The 13,500-nt window shown below is 30.4% G+C and overlaps 2 protein-coding genes and 1 pseudogene across 2 annotated transcripts; all 3 read left to right on the top strand.

The window, feature by feature from the left end:
* The first annotated feature begins 2,012 nt into the window (after positions 1-2,012).
* Positions 2,013-3,728, top strand: LOC114183399 (vestitone reductase-like). The gene is made up of 4 exons (XM_028070413.2): positions 2,013-2,361; positions 2,507-3,034; positions 3,154-3,346; positions 3,478-3,728. Exons 1-4 carry the CDS (start codon positions 2,241-2,243, stop codon positions 3,617-3,619), a joined length of 984 nt encoding a protein of 327 aa, XP_027926214.1. The 5' UTR covers positions 2,013-2,240; the 3' UTR covers positions 3,620-3,728.
* Positions 3,729-9,378: 5,650 nt separating this feature from the next.
* Positions 9,379-10,238, top strand: LOC146886024 (vestitone reductase pseudogene; annotated as a pseudogene).
* A 1,139-nt stretch (positions 10,239-11,377) lies between these two features.
* Positions 11,378-11,936, top strand: LOC114186000 (vestitone reductase-like). Its single transcript, XM_085674082.1, has 2 exons — positions 11,378-11,567; positions 11,650-11,936. Exons 1-2 carry the CDS (start codon positions 11,413-11,415, stop codon positions 11,789-11,791), a joined length of 297 nt encoding a protein of 98 aa, XP_085530208.1. The 5' UTR covers positions 11,378-11,412; the 3' UTR covers positions 11,792-11,936.
* Positions 11,937-13,500: the final 1,564 nt, after the last annotated feature.

Here is a 13,500-nt window from a genome sequence, read left to right as displayed (position 1 = left end):
AAAAGTCAATAAGTTAGAAATATCCACAGGGATCATCTGTGGTAAAGTTTAGTTTGAATAATTTGTGTGAGATTTTAATTTTAATTTTGTTTCTTGTCATTGAAAACAATTATAAATTAACCAAGTCAAATTCGAATCAACGAAAATTTTCACAAACTAAATTTAAACATTACGTGTTAGACTCAAAACCTGACTAGTTTATACATTTCTTTCAACACAAGTATTATTTTAATCTCATCTTTTACTACTTAGGGTGGAAGTGGAGGACTTTACCACCCCTTCTAACCCAACATAACCTAACATGGGTTTTGATTAGTTCCAATTTTATAAATTAGGTATGAAATATATTTTTTTTTCTAAAACTTTTGTAAATATGCAATGTTGTAAAGTTTTAATTATAAATTTGATCTTTTAACTTATAAACAATATTACTAATATATCATTCAATTTTTAATAATAAAATAATAACATGTTCATTGAAATAGTATATAGTAAATATCAATTGTTAAATTTACCATTCACATTTTACATTAAAAAGGTAATTGACACCATTATCACTTACATGTACGAGCATATCTTATAAGCAATTAAATCATAGTAAAAATTGAACTAAATAAAATATTTTTCAAAAAATGGAGTACCAAATCTCCTATTAAAATTGTATATTTGTGAAAATGTAAACATGATATGTCTTAAATTGCTCCAACCAATTTCATTATATAACATTCTTTTAAAGGTTCTGGATTTTTCAACATATAATGATATTATTTATTTTGAAATATATCTTAACGTGAAATCAATTTATATAAGTCAAGATAATAGGTATTTTTATTTTTTCAACAATTAGATGCAATCAATTCATCAATAAAGTGAATCAATTCATCAATACTTGGATAGTGGAAATGGTCCAATTTTTCTCTTCACAATTCCATCTTAATCAAACCATGACAATTCTAACTTCTCTTTTTCCTTCCATTCATTCTCCCATCTCAACTTCTCTCCCAATAAAATAAACTTTTCAAAACACAAAAAACATTCATAGTTGACTCTTCTTGGAGGAACGTGATACAACTCCATTCCCACATGTAACCTTCCAATTTTTAAGGATAAATGATGCATAATTGATGTTTGGTTAACACTGAGTTCTTGTCGTTCAATGGAACCAAAATAATTTATTGTCTAAAAATGACAAACCATTCTTTTTTAGTTGTAATAATTAGTTGTCTTCTGCCTCTGAAATGAAGGACATATATAACAAACTATTTATTTTTTGTTTTAGTTATGATAATCAACTTTGTGTGTGATGTGAGTGGTATAATAATAAAATGAATCGAGTGAAAAAAAAATAGATGAATTAGACTAAAACCTAAAATAAAGGTCTAAACTTTCAATCTGAACTACATCAATAATATTAACCAATCTAATAATCTTCTCTTCTTAAATTAATTTGGCCCCATATGGGTTACAAGTTGATCGGGTCATTTTTTTTCACCAATATTTGTCAGGGTTTGATAGAAAGCAGCCTTTTTTTTTCTCTTAGAATAAAATTAAACGCTTCCCCAGTCAATAGAATATAAATATTTTATTCTAGTTTGAGTATTTAAATTATATTCGGTAGTTGAGCATGTGCAGTTTGGTGTATATCATTTATCCTTCTAATTTATAAAAGGAAATTAGCTTTTCCAAGGTTGTACACACTCTAATAAGTTTTGTATTTTTTTTATATATTTTACTCTCAATTAAGATATTAATTTCTGTTGTTTATATGATAAGATTAAATATTAAAACGAATTATGTATTTATAATCATAGAGTTTTTTTTCTTCTGATTAATAGTTAGAATAGAACTTAAAACCAAAGTTATAACTCTATAAGTGAGTTTGGTAGGTGAGAGAGCTGTTCAAACTTGCAGAAAACAGAGACTTATCTCCTACATTATATATTTTTCTTGGTTACTATCTTTCTCAACTCTAAATGTGCCTATTGTGTCTCTTTGAATGGAGAAAACTAAATTAACTTGAGTGAAGTTCATTCATTCAACTGTGCTATATTTGACCCAAAGAATAGTCAATAACAGCACTGAAACATCACCTTGTAGTTGATAGCAAAAGCTACCAACCTAATACATTGCTATATGCTTCTATTTATATACATTCAGAGAAAGCAGAAGAAACTCATAGAGTGTGTGAAGAAGTGCACAACACATAGAAAAGTAAACCGTGCCACAGGAAGAGTATTAAAATGACAGAGGGAAAAGGCACAGTTTGTGTAACCGGAGGCACAGGCTTCATTGGTTCATGGCTCATCAAGTCACTCCTTGAACATGGATATTCTGTTAACACAACTATTAGATCTGACCCAGGTAAGTAACTAAAACTTTATTCGTACGAGGAAAAGACATAGATACTGTTTCGTTTCATAATGTTTTTACTATAAAACAAATACGCTCTACAGAAGTTAATGTTAGACAAGGTTATGACTATGTTGTTCTATTTTGGCATGAACAGGACGCAAGAGGGATGTTAGCTTTCTCACAAACCTACCTGGTGCATCAGAAAAGCTACGTTTTTTCAACGCTGATCTGAGTGACCCAGAGAGTTTTGGCCCAGCAGTAGAAGGGTGTGTTGGGATTTTCCACACTGCCACACCGATTGATTTTGCAGTGAACGAGCCAGAAGAAGTTGTGACCCAAAGGGCCATTGAGGGAGCACTAGGCATTCTGAAAGCAGCTGTGAAATCAAAGACGGTGAAGAGGGTGGTTTACACTTCTAGTGCCTCCACTGTTTCCTTCACTGGGCCAGAGCCACAAGATGTGGTTGATGAAAGTGCTTGGAGTGATGTTGATTTGCTTAGGAACTTGAAGCCTTTTAGTTGGTCTTACACAGTTTCAAAGGTGTTGACAGAGAAGGCAGTGTTTGAGTTTGGAGCACAAAATGGATTGGAAGTTGTGAGTCTTGTGCCTCCCTTTGTTGTTGGGAGTTTCATTTGTCCCAAGCTTCCTGACTCTGTTGAAAGAGCACTGATTTTGTTGTTTGGTACACTTCTTCACCTTTTTTCCTTTTCATCTTTCAAACTGGGTTCTATTGAAATCACATGACACTTTTTCACAAGATTAAAGGTTTATATAACTGAAGTTGGTGTTAAATTGATGCAGGCAAAAAGGAAGAAATTGGTGTGATTCGTTACCATATGGTTCATGTGGATGATTTGGCTAGAGCACATATCTTCTTGCTAGAGCATCCTAATCCCAAAGGGAGATATAACTGTTCACCCTTCATTGTACCCATTGAAGAGATTGCTGAAATTATTTCAACCAAATACCCAGAATTTCAAATACTATCTGCAGAGTAAGTTCTGTTCTTCTCCTTGCACATAGTCAGGTTTTAGATTGCAGTTTCAGTCACAGTTTATAACATCACAAAGTATCTGGTTTTGTGTTAATTGAAGGACTAATAATTGATTTGTGTTGTTCGTTCAGAGAGGTGAAGGAAATAAAAGGTGCGAGGTTGCCACATTTAGATTCGCAGAAACTGGTGGATGCTGGTTTTGAGTTCAAGTATAGTGTGGAGGACATGTTTACTGATGCAATTGAATGCTGCAAGCAAAATGCCTATCTTTAAATCATTTTCACTCATCGAATTCACCAAATAAATTGTTGGAGGCATCTACAATGTTTGATGCATGTTGTTGTTCCTGATTAATCAATAAAGGATATAATTTTTCTGCTTTGTTTCTATCCTTTAATATTCATGTTTTCATGTTACTTTCAAATCTTGCTGCATTATCTGACGCAGTGTGAAAGTGTGAAAATTCATCTGTTGTCAAAGACACACACCATGCAACAATCAGAATTATTTAATTTTTGATTTGGTGGACTAAAGATATCAGCGGTGGAAAAAAAAACATGTATAATAAAATATTATCAATCATGGATGTTAAACTGTGTGGGATTACTTTATCACAATCAATGATTTTGAGTTAGAATTTTTCAGTGTGTGATTCCGTAAACAACTATGGACAATGATACTTTAACCCATTTTTTTTGACCCACTTTTAACCCACCACTTCAATCATCATTAGATCATCACATAATAAAAAAAGATGATCTAATGGTGATTAAAGCAATGGGTTAAAAGTGGGTCAAAAAAAGTGGGTTAAAATATCATTTTCCTATAAAAATTTGCGGTCAACGGCGAACTTACGTAATCGGAACAAGTTATACCTGAAAAAAAGCAACGGAGACAAGAGGAAGAAATAAAAAGGGAAAAGAATAACGATAGGAAATATTAGTGATTTCATAAAGTAAAAATATATTAAAATAAAAGAAAATCTTGGAAATTAATTTAAGATAGATAAGAGGAGATTTGTGGAGACATGGCTTTCAGAGTCAATTTCTATACATAAGCTATTTTTTAAAAATTATGAGAGATTTTTAATGAATAAATTTATGCACACAATAATTTTAATTTGTAAAATTCATTTAATTTTCCTTTTCCGACCGATATAAAAAGTTTTTCATAGGAGGAACACAATTATGCTGTCGTCGACAAAACGTTACGTGCGCATAATATTGGATTTGACCATATAGAAAAATAATAAAAGACGCACATATGCTAAAGTAGTAAAATGATTTTTTTTTTTCTTTTACAACAGTGCAAAGTAATTATTTGTTATTTTGTATCTTATATTTTTGTATACTAAATCACATTTATATGTTGTTGAATCATTGATGTGATATTTGACTCACAAAGCCTTTCACATCTATGCAAGCTAGGTACAAATATGTAAAATAATTATGTCTTTCTCAGAAACATAAAACATGTCAAATCGTAAAAGATTTTTTTCTTATAAAAGATATATCTTTATATCTTTAAGCAAAATATAATATTTATTTAGGAGTGATGATAATTTGGAATTTATAAAATTGAGTTAGATCTAATTCAAATTTAATAAACCAGGATTGACATTTTAAATTTATTTTAATAAAAATAGTTTTAATTTAATTTATATGAGACTAAATTTATTTTGTAATTTAGACTAAATTTGATGTGGATAAAATTAAAGTTGACGTGGGATTAATTTTATTTAGTTCGATATGGTCTCAATTTGACTTGATCCATTTTGGTTTATTTGAATCTAAATAGACCTTAAATAGGTTAGATTCACGGCTATATAGCTTAAATTTCAACCAAACCCAACTTTATCATGATTGACCTACACTTGCCTTAGATTCACGGCTATATAGCTTAAACTCATGGTAGTCAAAATGAAGATCCTACTCAAAATTGAAAAAAATAATATAAATCGTAAATCGGAAGATCATAGTACGGATTGGATCGTAAGATCCTACAAATTTTATTTTCACTTAAAATTCATAACTAAACCTTATAATACATTAAATAAAAGAATTCATCACTAGGTGCAAACAAAGAAGAGAGGGAGTGGTTGTTTCAGTGAGTAGGAGTAATTGTCTAGTGGTAGTCTTCTCGATTTATAGAAGAGAGGGATTAGTTTTAATTTTGACAAGATGGAGAGAGTTATTATTTCTTTATCGTAACATTGACAACTTTATCTTTTTAATGTCCCACTTTTACTTTTTTTTAATCACACAGTCCCGCTTTTTCTCTCTTTGGAAGAGAGGGAATCATTCTTTTTTTTTTTTTTGTAAGAGTTACTTTTATTGTTAAAGGTCTTTACACTCTTTTATTTAATAGTTACTGTCATGACTCTTTACCCTCTTTATTTTAAAAGAGTTATTTTTACCATGCAATAGCTTTTACTGTCATGGCTATTTACTTACTAAATGGGCTTTACAATTTGACTTTAATATACTTATTAAAAAACTAGGTTAAAGATTTAGGGTTTTAAAACAACTCCATTTTCATCCTCCCTCACGAAGTGATAGAGAGGCAGCCGCCACTATGCCTGCAAGAGTTGTCGTCATCTCGAGAGTTGATGTTGATAGAGGTGTCCCCGTCATTGCTTAACCTATCTCCTTATTCTCCCTCACTGTTGGAATGGATTGCGATGCGAGACAATGAGAGAAATACCGCCGTGACTGTGAGGGACTATCTCGCGAGAATCGCCACTCCCATACAATTCGTGATTTACAACGACGATCTCACACGATCCATGAAGATCGCGAGTTTTAAGTGAAATGAGATCAGAGAGGTGGAAGAAGATCGTACAATTGTACAATCTTACGGTTTGGATCGCGTTTTTTGACTACCATGCTCAAACTACACTGGGTAGCGTGGCTCGACTTGGGCCTAGACCAACTCATTTTGACCTGGGTATGACTAACTCGCCTTGACCTAAATTTGACTAACTCACCTCAACCTAGATCTAGACTAACTCATCTCAACCTAGCCTAGACGAAATCAACTCGACACAGTCTAGGATCAACTAAGTTGGACCTGGACTTAGGTTGGCACAAATTAACCTAAGCTTAGGTTGAGTCAACTCAACTTGGGACTAGGCAACTTAGCTCGATCTGAGCTCAAGTTGACTCCGCTTGATATGAGCCCAGGCTAACTTGAGTTGGTCTTTGAATCGACTTGACTCGATTCACACTCGAATTGACTTGACTCAACCTAGACCTGAATTGACTAGACCCAACCTAGGCTTGGGTCAACTCACATCAACCTCAGCCCTAACGAATTCAGTCTACTTAGGTTCGGCTGAATTGCCTTGACTTCGACCTACGTTGACGGCTAGACATGGGATCAGGTTGACTCGGCTAGACATGGGATCAGGCTAACTCACCTCGACCTCAACTCAGGTGGACTCAGCTCGACTTGGTCCAAGTTCGAATTTGTTCAACTTCGACCCAGACAAACTTGGCTTAACTTAGGTCAGGTTGATTCAACTCAACCTAGGTCTTGGCTGACTTGGCTTGACCTGTGTTCATATTGATTCAAATTAACTTACGTTTGGGTCAACTTGGATTAACTTGGGCATAGGTTGACTTGTATCAATCTTAGTCAAGGTGAACTTAACTTGACTTGGGTCAGGGTCAAATTGGCTCAACTTAGGTTTAGGTAGACTCGACTTGACTTGGATCAAGATCAACTCAGCTCAATCATGGTCTAAACTAACTCAGCTTGACCTAAGTCCAAACCAGCTTAAATCAATCTCGTTCCTAATGAACTCAACTCAACTTGAATTTAAACTAGGTAAGTTGAGAATTTCGTTCTCCTTCGATGCTCCAGTCTTATTTTGGCATTACAAGTGATCCTTATTAGGTTGCATGTGCTTTTATAGTCTATGTTTTCACTCTTTGCTAATCGATAATCATTTTGGTTTGATCTGCTTGTTTTTACGTTGTCTCTAGTTTAAGTTCAAGTTTTTGTGAGTCAAAAGACTTGTGAGTGCCATCAATATGTTTTGAGGTTATTCTTAAGGTGAGCGAAACTTAATTAATTTTGTTTTGACGTGTTAAAATGGATGATGAAATGTATTTTGAATTGTGAAATTGCATGTTTAGTTTAATTGAAAGGTTGTTTTTTACTTAAATTAGGTTGAGTGCGAAATATGTTAAATTGGATGTTTAAGATGTTAATGTTAAGTGGACAAGTTAATTGTATATTATTTGTTAATATGTATATAATCATGATTAATGTATATTGAATTTGTGAAAACTTAAAAAATGGTTGATGATTGTTGAAAATATCTCTATATAACGGCACCGATTGAGCTAAGGAAAAAAAAAACTTATAATCATCTAAATGTTTAAATACTAAGAATTGATTTAAAGTATCAAATTACACAAATTAAATTCAAAATGCGAAATCTGAGACGGTGATCACCGACTTAAGAGCACAATAAACGTGCGCCTGACATTGTTCAAGAAGGTAAACCAAACACTAAAATATTAAAACTTTTTAAATTATAATAAAATATTTACTAACAACTTTATCACTAAACTAAAATGTATTTTATTATCACTTTAGCATCCAAAAATCCTAACATGAAAGTATTGAGGATATGAATAAGGAAAACACAATTCAAATAGTTAGAATAATCATAGTTCTAATTTCAACAAAGCATTCATTATTTCCGAAAAGAAAAAAACGTCTCCTAAAATTTTGTACTCAAATTGAAAAGAGATTCAACTTTTATTTTCATGTAAATTCAATAACTCGGGAAACATACTGCGTCAAACTCACATGCAAAGTTTTTATGCTTAATCACATGCAATGTTCAGCTTAAAAACCCTCTATTCAACAGAAAATGAAAAACAAGAAAATGATTTTTTATTATCTAAATTCGAGATAAATTTCATTTGAAGTGAATGAAAAAAATGTTTTCCTCTATTGTAATGTTAATAGGGAAAAGACTTTTTTGTTTCTTAAAGATACTAGTAAAAGACTATTCTCACTTTCATTGTCTTAAACCAACTCAAAGACCAATTCAAAATTCACACCTAACCATCTAAACTTATATTATTTACAGTACCCCTTGGGTCCATTTATCAATCACTAACATTAAATAATAATATAATAGTTATTAAAATAAAAGCACATACAAATAAACCTTCATAAAATTCTAAATCCCTACATCTAAACTATTTGAAATACCAAATAATACATTTCTAAATTTAATAAACTCAACCCAAAACAATTGCTTTAAAAATGACTAATTGTAAACTTAAAAAAAGCTTAGAGCAACAAAAACGTATATTTTCTTCTTTTCATCCTGTGATGGGTTTTCAATCTGATTGGTAGTTTAGAAACTGCATTGAAAAGTACAAAAGAATAGAAGAAAAAGTCAGGAAATTTTATTAATTTTGTTTGTGTGTGAGTCAATTTGACAATTTTATATTCAAATGTCTTTTTTCTTCTAGAAATAATGAATTTTCCTATTTGATATCCCATGTTTTTAATATTATAATCTAATTCTCATTTTCTTTTCCTTTTCATATAATCATTCTATTTCCTTTCTATTGTAATTTTTCCTACCCATTTAATCTATCTAGATATCATCATTTTTCTACTTAGATTCATTCAGTATTTATTTTGCTCTTTATTTTTAAAAGAGGGTAGAAACTAAACTAAATAAATTAAAAAAAAAAAAAAACTAACAAAAGGCCTACACAAGAAGAAGAGAAATCAAGAATCAAACAATAACTTTTCAAAAATTAAAAACCAACAACAAATACTTAAAGATATAACTGTAATCTCTTTATTACAAAATATTAATAGATTGTTCTGTTCTTTCCAGAAAAGAGCAATGATATCTGTCCCCCATTACCGAAACAAAAAGTATAATAGTGCCATGCAAAGCATGTTTGATTTTTTATGTGTATATATGAGTCCATTCATGAATATTCAAGCAAAACCATCAAAACTAGAAACGGATCAAAATATAAAACCCACAAATGGAAGAAGGAAAAGGAAGAGTTTGTGTAACTGGAGGCACATGGTTTATTGGCTCATGGATCATCAAGAGACTACTTGAAGATGGTTACACTGTTCATACCACTGTTAGACCTGATCCAGGTTAATCATTTATACACCTTTCATCTCAGTGGATCTGATATGAAATTCTGAAAGATATTTTATACTCTTATTCATGATATATAACTAGGTACAAATTTTTCGCAATTCATTTCATAATTAACGGTTTGATATCGGGTGGAACAAAATGTTTAAGAAAGTTTATTATGATAGACTCTAAGTTTCTGATACCATGCTAAAAGTAGGTTTTTAAGCCTAATTTAACCCTACAAAACCGACTTATAAGGTGAAGATTGCACCATTTATATATTGTGAATTGACCTTAAATTTAATCGATATGATACTTCTAACATAACAAGATTTATAAGCATTGACCTTAGAATTGAAGGAAGCAGAGGAAGTGGTGACCAAAAGAAGCACTGATGGAGCCTTAGGGATTCTGAAAGCATGTCTGAATTCAAAGACGGTGAAGAGGGTTGTGTACACTTCCAGTGCTTCTGCTGTTTATTGGCAGGAGAAAGAAGATGATGTGATGGATGAGAGTTATTGGAGTGATGAGAATCTTCTCAGAGATTTGAAGCCCTTTGCTTGGGCATATTCAATTTCTAAGACAATGGCAGAGAAAGCAGTTCTTGAATTTGGAAAAAAACATGGGTTGGATGTTGTCACTCTCATTCCTACTTTTGTTCTTGGACCCTTCGTCTGTCCTATAAACTCCCTGGCTCAATATATACCACTCTCTCTTTCTTATTTGGTATGTGCTGCAACTTTCAATTTGTAGGACCCTTTTCAACTTCTTTGCTCATCAATTTTTATTAGAAAATGTTTTGAATTTATGATCAGTTACACCATTGCTACACATGTCAAAAGTAGACTTAATATTGTACATCACACCAGAGATAAAGTAGATTTATAGGATTTGATCTCACTTTACATGTTTTTTTAGATTAAGTTAGTTTTAAAGTTCACTTCTTAATATAGTATCATAATCTTCTGAAGTTCATTGTTATAATATTTGTTATTTGTTGGGTTTATTGTGTTACCTGTTATTAGAATGTTATTCGACTATCCATTAGTGTTGAATCCCAAGCTTAAGATGTATATGTTTCAATGTAAGACATACAATATGATGCTCGAATATGCCTTATAAATGGTGTGTCCCGTGTCTGACACATGTCCAATTTGAAATATATTTCTTTGTCTTTGACATGATTTTGATATGACTCTATCATAATATTAATAACCACAAATCTAATGATTTTCTTAAAAAATTATAAACTTGTAAACTTATTACATAAACAAATCTTATAACTACTTTTCGCTTTTTGGATATTAGATAGACAAATTAGATTTTTTGTTAGTTAACAATTTCAAACCAATATACAAATATATGTTGTGTCGCATGTCCTATATTTTGTCAATTTGACTGTATCTCCTCTGTTCATACCGTATCATTAATGTTGAATCTCATGCTATGTTTATGTTTCAATGTAAGACATACAATATGATGCTCGAATACCTCTTATAAATGGTGTGTCTCGTGTTTGACATATGTCCAACATTTCTTTGTCTTTGACATGATTTTGGCATGATTCCATCACGATGTTAATAACCACAAATCTAATGATTTTCTTAAAAATTTATAAACTTGTAAACTTATTACATAAATTTTTATTATAATGATTAAAATAAGGATCAAATTTTATAACTACTTTTCACTTTTTGAATATTAGATAGATAAATTAGATTTCTTTTATATTAGTTGACAATTTTAAACTAATATGCAAATATATGATGGCGCATATTCTATATTTTTTCAATTTAACCGTATCTCCTTTTTGTGTTCATATCGTATCATTATCCGGATAATATATACAAATCTCATGTTATAAATTAATTTTGTCTATCGATGATGTGCAGGTGAGAAAAATCCATTTTGTGCCTCTCGTCTTCACATGGTACATGTTGATGATATTGCACGAGCACATATCTTCCTCCTTCATCGTCCTAATCCAAAAGGGAGGTATAATTGCTCACCGTTCATTGCAAATGTTGAAGAAATAGCAGAACTTCTTTCAGCAAAATACCCCAATTTTCAAATATCAGTAGAGTGAGTTCTGAACTATTATTTCTCAAATTTCTCAAATTTATAACTGTGATTTAATTTTGATTTTTTGGTTTTCTTGTTCTAGCGAGGTGAAGAAATTTCATGATGTCAAGCTTCCACATTTAATCTCCAAGAAACTTATGGATGCTGGATTTGAGTTTAAGCATAGCATGGAGGAAATGTTTGTAGATGCAATTCAATGCTGCAAGCAAAAGGGTTATCTATGAACAATGATTAATACGAAGATTAACATATGCTTCAAGAACTTATATTTATGGATTGTGATAAATACTATTTGTATAACATCAAATGTTTAGAAAAGTAAATCAATCAATCAAACAATTGTGATTGTTATTTTCGGTCAATTTGAAATTTGGTTCATATATAATTCCAATTGTTGTGTGCAAGATCGTCACGTTATATATTGGATCATATTCTTTTGTCATTTTATGTCATATTTTAAATTAACTATTCATATTTGCAAGTTGGAAGTGACACAAAAGACATTTTAATATAGTTTTTTTCAATTATTATGATAGCTACTAATATTATAATTTGAAAACATTGATAGAGAAGGAAATGACCTACACTATACTCCATAGTCATATTTTAAATATATAATTTTAATCTCGTAGTTTATTCTTTAGATATAAGAAACGACGTTGAAGAAATAAAAGTCTTTAATTTAGTATAAGGAGATTTTTGTAAAAAAAAATTAGGAAATCACACTATAATTATTCAAAAAGTCAAAGATTAAAAACATAATTAAGTTCTGGTGAGAAAGAAAATGTATTAAATGTGTCATTAATTTTAAATTTATGCAATTAACACATGTAAAAAATGTTAGTGCATAGTTTATTTTCTGACGACGTTGATATTCATTTTTCAGTCAAAATTAACACATCATTCAAACAATTTGCGTGCTTTAAGATTTCTTCATAGTCGAAATTATCACAATTTAAATTATCGTTTTCAATAAATATGGTAAAATTTATTTCAAGATGTTTTTATAAGTTAATTATATAAAACTATTATACTAAGCGCATTAAAATTAAATCCTTTTAAAATTACACACCTCATGACACCCACTTTAGATAATAATAATAATTATTATTACTACTACTGTTACTATCGAACACACAAATACTAATAGAAATTTGAGTTAAAATAAATAAAAAATATATAATTAATTATTAAAATAATTTTAAATATAAAATTTGAAAAATAAAATATATACATAAAAGAAATTTTAAACATAATTGTTAAAGACAGAAATAATTTTAGAATAATGGGTAAGAGTAAAATATTTATAAAATAATTCATTTTAAAAATAATAATTAAGGATAAAACAAAAATATCAAAATGTGAATAAAAAAAGGATTTCTATTTATATATTGTTATAGATTATTATTATTATTATTATTGATCCTTTGAAAATGATAATATTTTTTAAAACAAATCTCACCGAATTATCTTGTTAAAGTCTTCCCAAAAAAATTATTATATCTATTTTCGTGAAGGATAAAGTGATGATATAAAATTGAAGGACTTGTGTTTTTATTATTTTTGGGTCAATAGTTGAAAAAACGAAAATAAATAGCACATGGGGTGGACTTAGAAGGATAAGGTCAAGAGAGATTATATTATTCTTATTTCCAAAACAAGAAATTGCATATTATTTTTCCTATTCTCTCTTCTTTCATTTCCTTTTATTTTCTCCAAAGATTCTAATTTCCATTTTCATTTCTCCCATGCATATAACACATTCAAGCTAGCCACCACAAGTGTGTAATATCTTTGTTTTTCTCTAGGGTAGGCTTCTTCTGTTTTTTTTTTTTTTTTATTTCGTTTTTGTACCTCTTTAAGTTTTCATGTGCTTTGTTTTAAGGTTTTGTGTGGGTCAATTGCAAGAAATCAAGATTTTAAATCTTAATTC

Source organism: Vigna unguiculata, chromosome 5, assembly GCF_037176805.1.
Source record: "Vigna unguiculata cultivar grain cowpea cultivar isolate G323 ecotype 2 chromosome 5, ASM3717680v1, whole genome shotgun sequence".
NCBI lineage: Eukaryota > Viridiplantae > Streptophyta > Magnoliopsida > Fabales > Fabaceae > Vigna > Vigna unguiculata.
Note: the sequence above shows the minus strand (reverse complement) of the source record. Positions and strands in the feature narration are given on the sequence as shown.